Source organism: Chenopodium quinoa, unplaced genomic scaffold (genome assembly GCF_001683475.1).
Source record: "Chenopodium quinoa cultivar QQ74 unplaced genomic scaffold, ASM168347v1, whole genome shotgun sequence".
In the NCBI taxonomy this organism is placed as follows: Eukaryota; Viridiplantae; Streptophyta; class Magnoliopsida; order Caryophyllales; family Amaranthaceae; genus Chenopodium; species Chenopodium quinoa.
The window spans coordinates 3,294,675-3,314,233 of NW_018745454.1; the positions used below are offsets into that span (position 1 = coordinate 3,294,675).

The 19,559-nt window shown below is 35.4% G+C and overlaps 2 protein-coding genes across 3 annotated transcripts; one reads left to right on the forward strand and one right to left on the reverse strand.

The window, feature by feature from the left end:
• The first annotated feature begins 6,542 nt into the window (after window positions 1–6,542).
• On the forward strand, window positions 6,543–8,483 carry LOC110714354 (light-sensor Protein kinase-like). Its single transcript, XM_021892861.1, has one exon. It carries the CDS (start codon window positions 6,543–6,545, stop codon window positions 8,481–8,483), a length of 1,941 nt encoding a protein of 646 aa, XP_021748553.1.
• Window positions 8,253–19,454, reverse strand: LOC110714511 (protein SUPPRESSOR OF PHYA-105 1-like). 2 transcript variants are annotated; one of them, XM_021893042.1, is made up of 11 exons: window positions 19,129–19,454; window positions 18,709–19,005; window positions 16,060–17,565; window positions 14,690–14,847; window positions 12,958–13,759; window positions 12,717–12,863; window positions 12,267–12,584; window positions 12,121–12,180; window positions 10,072–10,972; window positions 9,891–9,969; window positions 8,253–8,379 (listed from the first exon to the last, which is right to left on the reverse strand). In XM_021893042.1, the coding sequence occupies exons 3-9, from the start codon at window positions 17,452–17,454 to the stop codon at window positions 10,781–10,783; spliced, it is 3,072 nt and encodes a 1,023-aa protein (XP_021748734.1). In that variant the 5' UTR covers window positions 17,455–17,565; window positions 18,709–19,005; window positions 19,129–19,454; the 3' UTR covers window positions 8,253–8,379; window positions 9,891–9,969; window positions 10,072–10,780. The 2 variants fall into 2 exon arrangements, with proteins under 2 accessions (XP_021748734.1, XP_021748735.1); XM_021893043.1 differs by lacking the exons at window positions 18,709–19,005; window positions 19,129–19,454 and having other exon boundaries at window positions 16,060–17,088; window positions 17,199–17,291.
• Window positions 19,455–19,559: the final 105 nt, after the last annotated feature.

Here is a 19,559-nt window from a genome sequence, read left to right on the forward strand (position 1 = left end):
TCATTTCTTCTCAAACGAGAGGTATTTCGATTTTTCTTTATGAAAGGAATACGTATAATAGTGATTTCAACACACTGTGTTAGATAATCATTTTAAGTTTATTACTAGTAACAATTTTCATTGTAATTGAATCATGTAAAAATGCAGTACTCGTCCTCTAATTTGGTGATAGGCCTCATCTTTTGGAGTTGCTCAACCCAATGAGATCATTATTTACTTACATATTATTATTGACCACTAAAATTATTCAATTCCTGTCAAAAAAAAAAAAAATATCATTAGAATTTATGGGGCAAACTAGCAAAGGCTTGGAGAATTGGAGTTGCTCAACCCAAGGAGATCAATATCAATTAAATTTTTTTTTTTTTTTTTTTAAATGTATGAATATGACAGACCACCAATCAATTTTGAGTATGTACGGAGTATAAATTTTTCTCCTTAAAATAATACAGCCCGACATCTAAAATTCCAAACAGCAAAGTCAGCATATGTAGAAAATTACAGGCCACAAAACTTGGTTTGGGGCCTTGATGTTTCATCTTTTAGTTATAACCACCAGTTCACCGTTAAACCTTTCCACATCACTCCCATCATTGCAAGGACTTTTAGCCTATCTTCTACTCAAATGGCCTGTCTAAATTTATACTTCCTATTTTGATTAAACTCTAACCTTATTTGTATACAAATTCTAAACAAAGAAAATTAATTAACTGAGTCTTCGGATTCATAAAAATACAAAATTTTCAAATACTGAGTCGGGAGATGTGGGCCGAAATTTCTAAAAATTTTCAAAAAGCGTGGATATTAGCCTTTAATTTTGGAATTTTTTTACTTTTTTTCGTCCGAAAGTAAAAAGTGCCGAAATGTTTACCATGGTCCCTAACACTTATAACAATATATAATGATCATATATGGTTCCAACGGCATTATATGACCCCGAGATATATCCCCTAGAATTTAAAGACTTTTTGACACCAAGCCCCGAAACCTCTAAAATTTCTCAAAAAATGTGGTTATTTTAGCCTTCAATTTTGGAATTTTTTGACCGGAAATAAAAAATTAACGAAGTGTTTATCATGGTCCCTAATACCCTCTGGAAGTCCAATTGGTTGGGTGGAACCATTCAATTTGCCTTTAAACGACAAAATTACCGATTTACAACTTGCACCGATTTTATTAATTCAAGCCTACCACAAACATTTATGACCACATATAATGATCATACATGGTTCCAAACGGCATTATATGACTCCGAGATGTATCCCCTAAAATATCAAGCCTATTCGGCACCGGGTCCCGAAACCTTCAAAATTTCTCAAAAAGCGTGGATAATTAGCCTTCAATTTTGAAATTTTTTGACTTTTTTTTGCCCGGAAATAAAAATTGCCGAAACGTTTACCATGGTCCCTAATACCCTCGGAGAGTCCAATTGGGTGGTAGGAACTATCCAATTTGCCTTTAAACGGTCAATTTACCGATTTACAACTTGCACCGATTTCATTAATTCAAGCCTACCACAAACCTTTTTTTTTTTTTTTTTTTGAGGGGGAGCCTACCACTAACATTTATGACAACATATAATGATCATATATGGTTTTAAAGGGCATTATATGACCCCGAGATATGTATCTCCCAAAATCTCAAGCCTTTTCGACACCTGGCCCCGAAACCTACAAAATTTCTCAAAAAGCGTGGAAATTAACCTTCAATTTCGGAATTTTTGACTTTTTTCGTCCGGAAATAAAAATTGCCGAAATGTTTACCATGGTCCCTAATACCCTCCGATAGTCCAATTGGGTGGGTGGAACCATCCAATTTGTCTTTAAACGACCATTTTACCGGCTTACAACTTGCGCCGATTTCATTAACTCAAGCCTACCACGAACATTTATAACATATAAGGATCATTTATGGTTCCAATCAAACGGCATTATATGACCCCGAGATGTATTGTATACCCTTAAAATATCATTTCTTTTCGACACCGGGCACCGAAACCTTCGAAATTTCTAAAAAAAGCATGGATATTAGCCTTCATTTTTGGAAATTTTTGACTTTTTTCGCACAGAAATAAAAATTGCCGAAATATTTATCATGGTCCCTAATAACCCCTAGGAGTCCAATTAGGTGGGTGGAACCATCCAATTTGCCTTTAAACGACCAATTTACCGGTTTACAACTTGCACCGATTTCATTAACTCAAACCTACCACGAACATTTATGACAACAAATAATGATCATATATGGTTCCAAACGATATTATATGACCTCGAGATTTATTCCCTAGAATTTCAATACTTTTAGACACCGGGCTTTGAAGACTCCAAATTTCTCAAAAAGCATGGATAACCTTTAATTTTTGAATTTTTTGACTTTTTTTGCCAAAATATTTACCATGGTCCCTAATACTTTCCGGGAGTTCAATTGGGTGGGAGGAACCATCCAATTTTCCTTTAAACGACCAAGTTATCGGTTTACAACTTGCACCGATTTAATTAACTCAAGCCTACCACGAACATTTATGACAACAAATCATGATCATATAGGTTTCAAACGACATTATATGACCCCGAGATGCATTCCCTAGAATTTCAATACTTTTACACACCGGGCCCCGAAGACTCCAAATTTCTCAAAAAGCGTGGATATTCGCCTTCGATTTTTGAAATTTTTGACTTTTTTCGCCCGTAAAGAAAAATTGCCAAAATGTATACTATGCTCCATAATACCCCCTCGGAGTTCAAATGGGTAGGTAGAACCATCCAATTTGCCTTTAAACGACCAATTTACCGATTTAATACTTGCACTGTTTTCATTAATTCAAGTCTACCAAGCCAAGATAATATATGACAACATATAATGATCATATATGGTTCCAAATGACATTATTTGACCCCGAGATGTATCCCCTAAAATCTTAAGGCTTTTCGACAACAGGCCTCGAAACCTCCAAAATTTCTCAAAAAGCGTGGATATCTTCAATTTTAGAATTTTTTGACTTTTTTCGCTCGGAAATTAAAATTGCCAAAATGTTTACCATGGTCCCTAATACTATTCGGGAGTCCTATTGGAAGGGTGGAACCATCCAATTTGCCTTTTAATGGCCAATTTATCGTTTTACAACTTGCACTAATTTCATTAACTAAAGCCTACCACGAACATTTATAACTACATATAATGATCATATATTGTTCCTAAGGGAATTATATGACCCCGAGATGTATCCCCTAAAATCTCAAGGATTTTCGATATCGGGCCTCGAAGCCTCCAAAATTTCTCAAAAAGCGTGTGTATTAGTCTTCAATTTTGGAATTTTTTGAATTTTTTTCGTCCGTAAATAAAAATTGTCGTAATGTTTACCATGGTCCCTAATACCCTCCGGGAGTCCAATTGAGTTGGTGGAACCATCTAATTTGCATTTAACAGCCAATTTAATTATCGGTTCACAACTTGCACAGATTTCATTAACTCAAGCCTACTACGAACATTTATGACAACATATAATGATCATATATGGTCCCAAACGACATTATATGACCCCGAGATGTATCCCCTAAAATATTAATAATTTTCTACACCGAGCCCCGAAACCTGCAAAATCACTCAAAAAGTATGGATATTAGGCTTCAATAATTTTGGGTTTTTTTTGACTTTTTTTCACCCGAAAATAAAAATTACCGAAATGTTTACCATGGTCTCTAATATCCTCCGGGAGTCTATTTGGGTGGGTGGAACCATCGAATTTGCCTTTAAGCGACCAATTTACAACTTGCACCGATTTTATTAATTCCAGCCTACCACGAACATTTATGACAACAAATAATGATCATATATGGTTCCAAACGGCATTATATGACCCCGAGATGTACCCATAGAATTTCAAGTCTTTTCGACACCGGGCCCCGAAACCTCCAAAATTTCTCAAAAAGCGTGGATATTAGCCTTCAATTTTGGAATTTTTTGACTTTTTACGCCCGGAAATAAAAATTGCCGAAATTTTTACCATGGTCCTTAATATCCTCCGGGAGTCAAATTGGGTTTGTGGCACCATTCAATTTGCTTTTAAACGGACAATTTACCAGTTAACAACTTGCACCGATTTACTAGTTTACAACAGCCAATTTAATTAACTTGCATCAAACCCGACTTGAATCGAAATTGACCCATACCCGTTTTAACCCGTCAAAATCCGAATTTAACCCGACTTGTTACTAACCTGTCCTGAATTCAACCCGACCCGTTCCTAACCCGACTCGAATTTAATCTAACCTGTTACAAACCTGACCTAAAATTAACCTGATTTGTTATTGACCTGACCCAAATTCAACCCGACTTGTTATTGACCCGACCCGAATTTTACCTTACCTATTACTTACCCAACCCAAATATTCAACCCGATCTGTTACTAACTCGACTCGAAATTAACACGACTTGTTATTTACCCGACTTAAATCCTACCCAAATTGTTCCTGAACCGATTTCAAAATCACCTTAAATGCAATTCAGACCACCTTATTATATATTGTTGATCAAAGCATTTTGTCTTAGGAGACCAAGTCGGTCCAGGCCAGTAAAAGAAAGAAGCATCTTCCTCAAATTTAAGAGTTAAATATAGTATGTATTTTTTGTACGGTCAAAGGAGATAATTATCTTCCTAAATTATAAACTATAGTTTCCTAGTATATTGCCATATATATTATAGTCAAAGGAAATAATTAGCTTGATAAAAATGATAATTATCTATTTATAGTTAGTTGAACCCGAATATGACCTGACTTGGAAATGACCCGACCTGATTGTAACCTGCAAATTATTGGCTTGAACATAACCCGACTTGAATCCAAGAATGACCCGACTTGGAAATGACCCAACCTGATTATAACCCGCAAATTATTGACTTGAACCCGAGAATGACCCGACTTGAAAATGACCCGACCTGATTATAATCTGCAAATTATTGACTTGAACCGAATCCGACTCAAATCCGAGAATGACCCGATCTGATTCTAACCCGCAAATTATTGACTTGAACCGAACACGACTCGAACCTGAGAATTACCCTAACCTGTTTTAACCCGTGAAAACCCGAATTAAACTCGACCTATTGTTCACCGGACCCGAGTATGACCTGACCCAAACCCGATAAAAAGTGACTCAACGTGACCCGACTCAAGCATGACCCAACCCAATCCCGACCCGCATAGGTTATGGAATTAATTTGAATTGACCCAACCCGAATTAACTCGACCCAAACCCGATCCGTTTACCTAAATTGACAGCTCTAGAGTTGGTATTACTTTTGGAATATAGCCTTATTTTGTGTGCAATTCGCATGTCCTTTAATGTCTAATGTAAAGAAGTGTCTTTAACTGTGCTAGATTGAGTTGACTAACATGAGAGCGATAGCTTTCATACAAATGATAACTTCAATAAAAATCACTAATTTTAAAAAATGAATAAACTTATATACAGTGTACATAATGTCTTTAACGTATATAGATTATGTATTTGGTATTCTATAATTTGAGAATGAACTGAACTATCGAAGGTCTTCAATCCTACTAATGCTAACTTACATCATCCTAGAATTAGTTATCACAAAAATGAACATATATGGTTCATAAAAATGCAAGTTAGAAAGGTATATATAGAAACTATTTTCTATCCATGTCTCTGGCTGAAATTCAGCAATGAAAGCAGCAACAAGGTTGAGGGTAGTTGGTGCATTGCTAAATTAGAATCAGAGGAAAGATCCCAAAATTTGGAAGAAAGAAATTATGCAGGTAGCTTCAATTTTGTACCTGCATGAAACCCAGGTAGCTTTAACTGACAAATCTAATATATATATATAAAGGGGAGTTTTTTTCCGAGTTTTTAGAGAGCCACATAGGATTTAATTTTCTTAGCGTGCCATGTAGGGTTATAAATTCTAATTGTAACCAATCAAATAAGAGATTATTATTTTCTTTTAGAATGAAATAATTCAAATGTCATGTAAGCAAAATTGACGAATGAGATTTCTCGGTTTAAATTAATTAAATATAAAATATGATCTTTTGATATCAGGAATTTTATCAAAAATATATAACAAATTTTAGCACATAAATATATATTAAAAAAATTATTTTAAAAAATTCAAACAAACCGTGCATCGCACGGGCTTCATCTAGTTCTTGTTTATAATCTTGCTGTTATTCTTGGAAAAAGACAGTTGCTACTCTTCCAAGGCCAATTCATCTTTGCCTGTTTCAGTAGAAAGTTGGTAAGAGATACAGGAAGCTTGTATACATGTATGTTCAGCAGTTTGGCTGAAATTTTTTAAAATTTCATTCGAATCATTCGAAGCCAGTTTGACAGTAACGGTATCATCAAAAACATCTGTCAAATTATAGCAATAAGATACAAGGGTATGTAATCTTTTCAATACCTGAGAACGTCTAACTATAAATAACTCTATTCAAGTTCCAACATCACAGACCCATTTCAAGCTAACACAAAACTCATACATATTATCAGCCTGTTGAAATCATAAAAATCTAGGAATGGAGCAATTCCGGCAGGTTGGTGAAGTTCTAGGGAGTCTGAAGGCGTTGATGGTATTCCAACATCACATTCAAATCAATAAAAGGCAATGCTGTTTTCTCCTTGATGCATTTACCTTAGCATATGAGACAGTTGCAGATGAAATGAGAAGCAACTTAAGATTTGAAGAGAAACATAAAAAATGGAAAGTCCTTGAACAACCCTTCAAGGAGCTCTACAAGATACTGCGAGAAGCTGAGGCATACGTTAGAAACTGCTTCGAAAGCAAGAATTGGTGGGCCAAAGCCATAACATTATACCAAAATCGAGACAGTATAGAATTCCATATTCATAACCTTCTTTGCTGCATTCCGATTGTTATTGAAGCAATAGAAACAGCCGGAGAATTATCCAGCTGGGATGATAATCAGATCAATAAAAGGAGACTCGTGTGGTCAAGGAAATATCAAAACGAATGGAATGACCCAAAGCTTTTTCGATGGAAATTCGGGAAACAATACGTGGTTACTGAAGAAATCTGCAACCGGATTGATGAAGTTTGGAAGGAAGATCGATGGATTTTACTAGATAAAATCCAGCAAAAGAGAATACCTGAAAGTCCTGGATCAACAAAGTACGGTCAACAGCTCATGAATCTTCTCTTGAAGAATCTGGATGAGGCAGAGTCCTCGAATGGAAAGCTCTTACCATGCTCAGTCTTGCTGAATTCAAAAGACTACCAAGTGAGAAAGAGGCTGGGAAATGGAGGTGAATACAAAGAAATCTTTTGGTTGGGTGAAACCTTTGTTTTTCGACATATCAAAGGAGACATAGAGCCTTTAATTCCGGAATTATCTCAACTATTATCGCTTTCCCACCCAAATATACTACAGTTTCTCTGTGGTTTCATGGATGATGAAAAGAAAGAGTGTTTCTTGGTCACAGAGCAAATGAGCAGGAATCTCAGTATCCATGTTAAGGAATTTTATGGCCCGAGGAAGCGCATTCCACTAGCTCTTCCTGTTGCACTAGACATAATGCTTCAGATAGCAAGAGGCATGGAGTATCTTCACTCAAAAAAAATATATCATGGAGATTTAAAACCTTCAAACATTCTTGCTGAAGTCAGAAATATTTCTTCAGAGGGATTTATCCATGTAAAAGTTACAAGATTTGGTCTATCATCAGTGACAAGGCACTCTCAGAATAAATCAAACCCAAGTGAGGAACTATCATTCATCTGGCATGCCCCAGAAGTCTTAACAGAACAAGAAGAGTCAAAAGGTGCAACTGATGATGCAAAGTACACAGAGAAGTCTGATGTGTACAGCTTTGGTATGATCTGTTTTGAACTTCTCACAGGAAAAGTCCCATTTGAAGACTCCCATCTTCAAGGAGAAAAGATGAGCCGAAACATTAGGGTTGGGGAAAGGCCACTCTTTCCACACCACTGCCCTAAATATATGACAAATTTTATTAAGAGATGTTGGCATACGGACCCAGATCAGCGGCCAACTTTCTCATCCATTTGCAGGATACTTCGTTATATCAAAAGGTTCCTCATGATGAACTCAGACTACAGCCACCCAGATACCCCTGTTCCTTATATTGATTACTATGATGTTGAGTCAGGGTTTCTAAAGAAATTTTCTTCTTGGATGAGCAATGAGCCATATCCTGTTTCAGAAATCCCATTTCAGATGTTTGCATTTCGAGTCTTGGAGAGGGAAAAATGTATATCTATTATCAAAGATGCCTCAGAATCTGGCAGTGAAGCAGCTTCTATGTCTGGAGATGATCATGCGACGGCTGCAGATGATCCTCTTCTATCCATCACGGAAAGGAAGAATCCAATTCCTGATGATAATACAAAAAGGAGGCTTTCATTAAATAGTAGACTAACAGATTCAAAAGCAAATAAATTTCCAGGTATACTTACAACTAGCGCCATATGTCAATAATTTCTCCCAAGACATTTATTCACTGGACCATACTCTTACCCCAGAAAGAAAAAAAGAAGAGGGGGAGGGGGGGGGGGTAATGAAGCAAAGATAGAAGAAAACAAAACTAAAACTCGAGTTACAAGAGATCTCAACACTGTTATTTAACATAAATCAGCTTAAACCGTTGCATAAATCAGCTTAAACCGTTGCATCATCTTAGGATTTATTATTAAATATGACCATGATATTTGACAACATGAAAGGCAGAATTGATGCTTATAAATTACATCACATATAAATGTAGTGTTTAAAACTTAAAAGTAAAATCCTTTGAAGTAATATAAAAAAGAGAAATTTGTGAAAAAGGACCTTTTAAGTGGTTGACTTTTTGTAAAAGGACCTTTTAAGTGAAGTTGTGAAAAAGGATCTTTTAAGTTGTATTTTGTTTTTAAGGGGTACTTGGGTGAGTTTTCTGGGTGGTCAACGCCGTGAGTTAAACAAAAAAAAAAAATCAATATTAAAACTCTTGAGTTTACTCGAGTCAAAAATCAAAGGCTTCAGCTGGAAGCACATAAAGAAAAACATTTATTTTGTTTGAAATCGCAGGAACACAAAAAGGACAATCTCTAAGACCACCTCAACTTTTACACTGTTCATGTAGTATGCAGTTTACACCTGACAACCACATGCTTCTAGCAAATTCCCGGATCCGGAGGAAGTCTGGCCATGCATCAGATTCTGAACTATAATAAGCTACTAGGCCGCCAAAAATCTTATGACAAACAAGAGAACACAGCCAAATCTGTGTGTTGCCAAAGCTTATATAGTTTGGTTTCTATTTATTTATACATCTTTTTATATATATTTTGGTTTCACTTTTGTTTAGTTCTCAAAACACATTTACATACACTGTATATAGAAAAGGTAGTACATAGGTAACACTGTAGCTCTATATGTAGGAACAAGCACAAATCAGGTAGGAAAAGAAAAAAGTAGTTCAACATAGCTTCACTAGTTCTTTTGGATTTCAATTAAAATATTTAATGTTTGATTTCTGAATTATAATTAAAAATCACACAAATAACTTCTTGCATAAGGTATCTGAAACAACAGAATATGTTTTTTTTTTTTGCCCAAAAAATAGCCGCAACTAGGGAAGAGTAGTAACAAGCAAAATAAACTTGCAATCATTTATAGTATTTCAATATCTCATTACATAATGTCCGTGTAAATAACGACAGGGCAGAACTAATATTCGACCATAAGATGGACATTACACATTTCCCGTGCATTAAGATAATATTGATTGCAGACAGATAGATTTGATAAAAAAAAAAAAAGTATTTATAGCTATATTACGAATATAATTTTAAAAGGTAGGAAAAGAAAACCCAATCCTTAAATGAATAGTCAGAAAATAAATACCTGTAAAGTCATATATAGTTCAAATTTGTGAAATTCCCAGCAGAGCTTCAATACAGCATCTTATAACCTTCCCAGAAACCTGCCGATTAAAAAATATATAAATAAACATTCAAAATGAACAGATATAGAAAAGCAAGAAAAAAGTCTCCTGTCAGGAAACAGAACATATCAACATACATACCTAGAGTACAGCTTGTGTGCAAATAGCAAAACAGGCAGTTGATTTTACTGGAGCATCTTAAATCCTTTTCAAAGTAGCTGCTCGGTTGATATGCAATGAACATGTATTTAAGCTCAATGTTGGGTTTACTATGTCAAATTCCAGAGAGGTCTCCTCTATCCTATGATCCTCAGGCCGAGACAATAAATAATAGAGAGAGGACCACAACTTGAAGAACACAGCACTCCCTAACAAGCAATGTTATGGAAGGAAATATCAAAATAAATGACAAGAGCCCTTTCATATTGTTGGATATTGAAAGCGAAGCTTTCAACATCAGATAGCTACTCAATTTTCCAGTTATATAACAGAAATGAAAGGATCCCAACTCAACCACAGTACAGGAAGCCTTCAGCAAGGGAACTACTTTATCTCCTTTGAGTGACTAGTTTACTTGTCATGGATAGAAGTTCATCTTATGGAAAACCTTACAGCCTGATAGCATCCAAACCCAAAGGAAGTCAAACTTCTCCCCCCATCTCCTCGCTAATCTTTACTGACTCCTTGGTATGAATCTCTTCCATTGTTGTCTAATGAAACTTGATTCTCAAGCTTCTTTTGATTTGTTTGCTGCTATTTATTCAGAAATTATGCCACCACTGACAAGCAAACATATTCCCAATATGGACTCATTCACTCACTGATGAAGAAGCATTCGGGATTTTATTAATCATACCAGCTGCAATAACCTTATGCTTCCGCTTGAATTAGCAGCAAGGACAGTGTTTGATTTGCTTCTCCAACAGACACTTGATACAAAAAGTCCATCATCCTCCCTAACCTCATGCTGAGACAAAGGATTGATGGAACTAAGTTTGTAAGAGGTGATTGGCATTGGCAAGGATTTGTAGTAAGTGAAAACCTGCAAGGGAAAGAAATATTGAGTCATTATGCTAAAATAGAACAACAATGGATACATGACGCATGAAGGTCCAAGAGAAATCCATCATTTAGATGCTTCAATGTTTTCCAAATGAAAGTAGAAACATTAAAATCTAGGGAGAGACCAATTCAAGCTAGTGAAGAAAAAAAGGGAAAGAAAAAAAAAAAAAAACTCTCAACACATAAAGATACTGACTCAAGATATGAAAAGTCCAATGCTAAGATTTAATGTATTTGTTATTGAAAATTCCAGGATAAAACATGAAATATGATGGGACTATCAAAGTTAAAGCTATCCCGAATCTCATTCAAAGTTGACATTGCTAATCACCTCTATGCAGAAAAGGGCATTTATAAAAGCCATACTTTTTCATATGAACAGTCAACCATGTCTTACCATACAGGCATACACCTGTCTTACCCTAAAAGTACTCTGATTCATATCTAAGCAATCAACTCCAAGCTCAGGATGTTTATGTTTTGATTTCATCCATTGTGCCCATAAAACAACGCTGAACTGCTCATGGACTGACTTAGTCTATGAGCTTGTTCTTGAAGAGATTGTTCATGTCAGAACCCAGAAGCTAAATTATGATCAATGATGCTAGCAGCTATTCTTTTTATGGGGAGTGGTCCGCAAAATTAGAAAAGTTGATCAGTCAATTTTCATTGACCACATTTATAAAAGTGCAATAGTAATTTCAACAATAAAATCAAAGCCAAAAGTGCAATTTCATCAATTAGGAAGTACGAAAATTTAAAGCAATTGATATAAAGATCACAGGTTATAATGTGTATTAATAAAGACGATATAAAATGTATTTCCACTGTTCCAAATTAGATGACACGATTCTTTTATCACGTTTGCCAATGCAAAAATTCAATAAAATATATCTTTGATTATAATATTGTAAAAATACTAAAAAAAAAAATAATTAATTAAGTACACATTGAAAAGAATTAACAAGATCCCGCGTGACTGTTTTTTAAAATTATATATCTATAATTCACAAATGTTAGTCAAAGCAAAGTTATGAATAGTGTCAAAAGTCAAAATGTGTCATCTAATTTGGAACGGAGGAAGTATATCAAAGATCAAACGGCACCAAATACCTAAAATTAACATACCTCATTGCTTTCTGAACCACACGCTATGTATCCATCCGAAACAGCCAAGCCTACAAAATGCTGCAAAGACGAAAGAAATAAAATAAGGAAACTAAGAAAGTGACTGAGGCAATCAGAAATGTACTGGGAAGAATAAGTGCGGAAACCTTCTTATTAATATGACCACCAAAGGTTAAATGACAAGCATCTGAGGACATGCCAGATAAACTTGTTTTGTTAAGATCCCAGAGCTTTAATGTATTGTCTGTTGAAGCAGAAACCAGTGTTCCAGAATCCATGAATTTGACATAGCTAACAGTCTTCTCATGACCAGCTAATGTACACCAAGGGATTCTCATGTGCCGAAGATCATAGCCATAAATCTTGTGGTCAGCAGAACCAAACATCAATAGATGAGAAGAGTAAGGGGAGAATTGTACACAGCAGACATTGGCAGGACTCCAGATGGTACAGGTTGATCTTTTCTGCAAAAAAAGTAAGATTATCAACGTTAAAGATAGTCAAAATTAAATGTTCCTAGCAAAGAGAAGCAACATATACCCTCAGATTCAGCATAACAACACATAAAGATATGAGGGGGGAATAAAAAGTAATACTTCATTTGTACTCCAGAGTTTCACAGAGCAATCGTCACTTCCACTGGCATACATTGTTGGGTCAATTCGTGAGAAGTCAATTGACCAAGCCCTTTTCTGATGTTCAGTGTGCTGTGAATATGACACGCCAGTGCTTGCATCCCACACCTGAATTTCATTTATGGAAATTGAACATCATGTGATGTTTATTAGCTTTTATAAGTATAAATGCATAGTTAAGAAAAAAACAAAGAGTAACCACCTGGACAACACCATCATAATCAGTTGAAGCCAAATAGTTCCGGATGTAGCTGTTCCATGAAATGCAGCTAAGCTTGGATTTATTTCCTATTTCAATCACAGGATAGTGGATATCAATAGTATCATTTACAAGAGCAGAATACTCAAATATCTTGATCTTTTTGGATGCTCCAGCTACAGCAATGTATTCTTCATCACGATCAAAGCTCAGAGAGCATATAACATTAGCAGAGTTTAAAAGATCACCATTCCTTAGAGTTCCACGCAACTCAAATTTACTATAGCAAGTAAATTTGCAGAGCCCTTCAAAAAATACATCCAACCCACATGCAGATTCCTGATTTATATTTACCAAATCATTCTGTTTTTGCATCTGAGACCAAGTTTCCCTCTTCTTCAACAAGTCTCTATCTTCTCTACCAGCACCAGCTTTTGAAGTAGTTTGGTTTCGCAGTAAAAAGTAAGCCTTCTCAAGCTGTGACATATCATCTCTTAATCTATCCTCAATACTACCCGATCTAGTAATAGACTTGATAAAATCTTGAAGATTGTAGTCTCTTTTAGCACAAAGTGGGGATGCTCTAGAAGAAGGCTTCCCCAATAACCCTTTTATATCAGTTTCTATGCATCTGATATCTTCAACTAGTTTCATTGCATGGTCCTGCTTTTTCTCTTTCAGAGAAACTATAAAATCCAGCAAAAGCTCTGACTCAGCCATATTAACATCATCAGTAAACACTGCCAATTCATCACTAACATTTAACTCTTGGGATCCGGAAAAAAGGTCAGAGTGAAGTACCTCCCTGTTACAAAAGAAAAAAAAAAGTCAGACAAATGGTACATATTACAACATAAGTCCATAGCATACAAGATGAACACAAAAGCATCAAGTTAGTCAACAACAATATGCACAAGCAGAATGTGTCAATGTCATACACCCAAAAGAAGCACAGGCACAAATAGTGCTTTATTCAAGTTTCTCAGGTTGAACTACCCATCCTAGAAAACCCTGAACTTGTTTAACTCCTGCTGACATTTGTCAAAGAATTTCACCTCATTGCCAAACAAAAACAGAAAACACACTCGCGCACACACACACACTAATTAGGATTGAATTTCTCAGGTTGAACTACCCATCCTAGAAAACCCTGAACTTGTTTAACTCCTGCTGACATTTGTCAAAGAATTTCACCTCATTGCCAAACAAAAACAGAAAACACACGCGCGCACACACACACACTAATTAGGATTGAATTTCTCAATTCCAACGGATGTACTATATGCAATTTTTAGGAAGCAATTACATGACTTGCATACCAGAACATATAGCTGAAAATGCCATCATACTCCTACTACTCCTTCCGTCTAATAATAATAGCTCTACAACATGATTTTTGTGACAATCTTGTCAATCACAATTCACAAATGCAGAGGTGACATTTTGGACAACTGTAAAGATAACTATAGAATGATAATCTTACACATAATAAATCTAGTGATGTTTTCAAATAATAGCTATAAATTTTGAAAATTAATGATAAAAGTTGGTGAACTAGCCTATTACCTACATATTACAGACAATATATATATGCAAATGTTCAAAATAAGCTCAATGGCATAAAATGCTAACGTACTGCAATCCAGTTTTCAACTTATATATACAAAATTTAATCGATTATCTTTAATACCAACCTTTGTTCAGAATAAAACAAGGGGGTTACATAATGGGATACCTTATTGTTGGACGAGATGATGGATTAGGATGGATGAGCCAAAGACAAAATCCAGCTTCTTTTGGATTTTCAGACAAAAAGAATGGTGGCAGAATCCGACGTTGCATGTCAAACATTGCAGCACAATGAGTATCCAACGAATCAAAAGAGCAAAGCAACTGTTAAAAGAGAAGAAATTCAATAAGATCACATAGCCAAAAAAAAAAGAAAGAAAGAAAGAAAGAAAGAAAAAGAAAAAAAAAAACTATATCAAGATGTAACAGTAACTAATATGAAAACAATCTTCTATCCTCTATCACAACAGCCAAGATCTTAAGCCGAAGAAATTTACAAATATGCAATGACATGTTTCAGGTGGAGATGTTCTGCTATTATTTATACATTATTATTTTGGGGAACTAAAGGGGCATTTCACAAGGCAAGGGAAGGTGAAGTTGAGAGAAATTATGTACCACTTCCACAAAGTTACTCTAGTTTGATTAATTGAGGCATGAAGCTCCATAAACATTATTTTATAATGATACCCTTGCCCCAAAATACTATGCCTCCCCCCCCCCCCCCCCCACCCACCTAGGAGGATCACAACCCCATATGGGTATGACATAGTTTTCTTTTTCTTTTTTTCTTGAGCCAAGGGGGATGAAACCAATATTTAAGCTTCCATATATCAGATTAGCATCATATAGGGTATTTAACGTGGTAAAAGTAGTGTAGGTCATCAATTCTTGGTGATGAATCACAGGCTTCAACTACAAGACATCTGAGGGAATATGGTGAGCTGCATGGTGATTAGACATTGAATAAATCTTAATTTCTTTTACAAATTTACATACTAATTCATTCACATTATCATCATATATGGCCACTTACCAAAGGGGTTGTCAGAGTTATTAGCAACACCAACATCACTAAACCATTAGAATGTCACTATACCATTAGATCATAAGCAACAGTCGACGTAGCTTCATTCTAAGAATGAGATAGTAAGCTCTTAATTAGAAAAGAGTCATAATACAAAGACAAAATGTTATACACCGTGTGATTTGACTAATTTAACTATAATAGAGGAGGGCAAGACATGACTTTAATGCACTTAAATTTGTAAATCATAAAACATACTTCGAATATGACTAGTTACTGCAAGAAATAAAAGAAAATAGTAGAAGAGGTACTAGAGTGATTAAAACAGTTAAAAGAAAAGGACCAAATGATTATCCACACTTGGTAAGGCTAAACAAAACATATCCATCTTTTTACGCAATTTATTTAGTATGGAATAGAGGTTTTTATAAGGAAAAGAAACACACACACACACAAAATTGGTCTTTGAAATGCAAATGAGTGACATAATAATTTCTGTGTTTCCTCACCTCAAAAAGCAGCACTCCAAGATTATAAATATTTGAAGAAACTTTACAATCGTTCTCATTAAGCTCTTCAGGACAAGTATACCACTTCTCCTCCAGCTGGAGGTTTGTCAGAGGAGACTTCTCCAACCCAGTAACCCCATGGCTCATCATGCTCAAAGTCCTGTTGTTGGGATAATAAGAAACAGATGAGCTACCTATATCATATTTGGTTTCCCGAACTGTAGCATTCCTAACCCCAGTTACTAAGGAGGCTGAAAATGCATGACTATGGACTTTCACAACTTTCTGTTGCTTCAGATCAGAGGTACAGAAAGCACTGATATCTTCTCCTGGGAGCCTTTTCTTGCAGCCAGCAAAGGATTTAGGAACATGCAATTCCATCTGGGTTGATGAGCCAATGTAATTTAGCTCATTTGATGGAGTTATAACAAGATATGATGGCCGCAATTGTTGTAGGACAACACCTTGAGAGTGTGCTGAATTTACAAGCTCAGCAATTTGCTTGAAAAAATTAAGGCTTTCAGCTTTGTTCTTCACACGATGACCAGGCTTAAGCCATTCTCTCAGGTCAACTCCATCATGGTTTGCAATCCCACTGCTGCAACGTAGCAAGGGCTGTATTTGGTCTTCAGAAGTCATGCCTGATGTAGCTAACCTCCTTCCATAGCTCTCAAAATTGCCATCAAGCCCATCATTGTCCAGATTGATTTCATCTCCTAACCGCCCATCAATGACCCCTTTACCCTTAGCAGTTTTCTTCCCAAAAAATTGTGAGAAACTTGATGTGGATAAAATTCTCAACCTAGCATCCTGAGGAAGCAATGCACTTTCGGTATTGAGATTCTTCCCATGCAATACATTCGAGCACACTCTTCCTGTCTCATCAACGTGTTTGGCCTTCAGATTTCTCATATTCCACGCATCAATATCATCTTTCCTAGAATTCTCTTTAATGCTAACCATAAGCTTATCCTTAGCTCTTGAAAGTGAATCTCTTCGAGGTATTGTATTCCTAGGGCCAGCTACCATCTGAGACAAGTGTGGCCAGTGACCCTTCTTCAAATCCGCATCTTTACTACTAGAAAAATTGGATACATCTAAGACATAGTCCTTGTTATTTTCAAATTTTAAATTATTACCTACATGGCCTGTTTGTGCAGGTGACTGGGGGCCAGCACTGGCAACATAAGACAACTCCAACCCTGAAATTCTCATTCCAAATTGCTCTGAATCATTGCTTCCAAATGTGTCTATACAATTATGTTCTGTAGCCCCCTGCAATTGACTTCTCACCGAATCGTAAAAAACAGGCGAAACTAACTTAGGGCAGTCCTCCTGCTTCAATGGAGAATCTGAACCATCCATCTCAATCTCTTCTAGATCATTAGCAGCCATTGCCTCCACAGAGGACTTTACAGTGCCAGTAGAGCTAAGTCGCTCATCACGGTACCCATCTCAATGTTACAGCACTCATACCAGAACAGATCAGCCTCATCAGAGCATTCTCTGAAAAAATAAATAGATTATAATCAACAGAAGATTTTGTAATATATAAAGTTTTAAAAGTTCCAGAAGTCATTATCAGCTAACCAATTCAGAAAAACAAAGAAGCCAAGAGACTAGCAGAGGTGTGGTATACAGCGCGAATTTAATCAATGTGGTCTCTTATAGATAGATACACATGGAATAAAAAAAAAAACAATGAAAGCCTAAGCCGTGTGATACACTTAAAGCTACATTCTAACTGAACAAAAATAAAATTTGAGATAATAAAAAGAAGAGAATAACATCAAGCTCAAGCACCAATTGATGTCCCATGATCATCCTGGTAAAATATCTTTGAAATCTGGATTTCATTCCTTTCTTTTCCACTAAAAAGAAAGAAATGACAAGTCCTTAGTCCTTGGTCCTAACATAGCATTGATTCCTTCCTAATTTTTAAATAAAAAGTTGAAAACTACTCTCAGGAGGAACTATGTTGCCATTACTTGTGCAATTCATCAAATTCTTCATTGGAAAAGCATCGATTAACCTCATACAGCCTATCCTGCAAGGATATAACCTCTATCGAAAAAGGCACAGCTTGGTTCGCGTAAAAGCAACCTCACAAGGGCATTAGCCAACTCTCTCACTCCACCACAACCATGATTACAACCATCACAAGCCATAACATATACAAGTCGGTTGTTTTCATTCAACTCTCCTTTAAAAAATCACATATTGTCCACTCTTCAAAGTTCACAAGTAGCAAGTAAAGGAAACTTCAGTGAAATGTGTTCAGGCAATCACAATCATACCTCAAAAGTTGGCCAACAAAACTGACTACCCCAGTGCTGATTAGAGCAGACATTAGCATTTAGCAATCATATACAAGTACAATTTTAAGAGCCATAATAATACACCCCAAAAAAAAAAAAAAAAAAAAAAAAAAAAAAAAAAAAAAAAGAAGCATAGCAATAATGCTTCTCCCAACAGCTCCAATTCAAAACTCACAATCAGATGCAGAAGCAATACATTATCAACTACTTCATCCAACTCCAAAATCACAATAACCCAAATCAAATTATTGAAAAACAAGAAAACCCCAGATAAGAAAATAATATCAAACTCCATAAATTCAGTAAAGAGTAGAGAAAGAAGAAATCATACCAGAGGAAAGAGGTAAGTGGGAAATTTAGAAGAACAAAAACAATCTTCAGCTTGTGATCTTCAAAATGGTTAAAAAAAATTAGGGGGAAAAATGGGTTTCTGAAATTATATTTTACTCCAAAAAATAAATTATTAATAAAAAAAATAAATCCAATCTTTTTTCAATCAGATTTGTGAATTCTCTGAATAGTATTGTTGCCAAACTAGGGAAGAAAGGGTAGTTTTAAGTTTAAAGATTGTATCTTTTCTGGAGGGGCGGCCATCCATATCCAGATTCGCTTGCCAACGCCGAATTTCCTAGACCACAAAAAAATTAATAAAATTGGGTAGAAAAATAAAATGCTAAAAAAAAAAAAAAATGAAAGTAGAAATGGTAGTGAAAGTAGAAGTGTATTAAATCCATTAATGGATGACACATACAATCTGATATCTCAAACAAAACAAGTTGAAGTGTCATCTCGCCAATATACTAGGACCCCCGAAATCAAGGGTAGCCATTGATGTCGTATCAGACTCCTTTTCAATTATTGGAATTTTATTTTATTTATTTATTTTTATGGAAGATTTTTTCTTTTACTTTTTACTTTTTTAAATACTTGTAGAATTTTCCTCTTTCATTATTTTGAAGAATTACCGATCTGGTCAATTGACCAAGAATTATGAGTTAACTGGACTTAAATCATAGGTTTACATAAATAGATTGTCTAACACAAGAATTATTATTTGAAATTTTTAGTTTTATTGGTTTGAATATTATTTTTTTGTTTTTATTATAATGATTTTAGATAAAGTTTTAAACATAACTTACTCTGGGAAACTTTAAAAATTGATACTCCATAATTTACAACTTT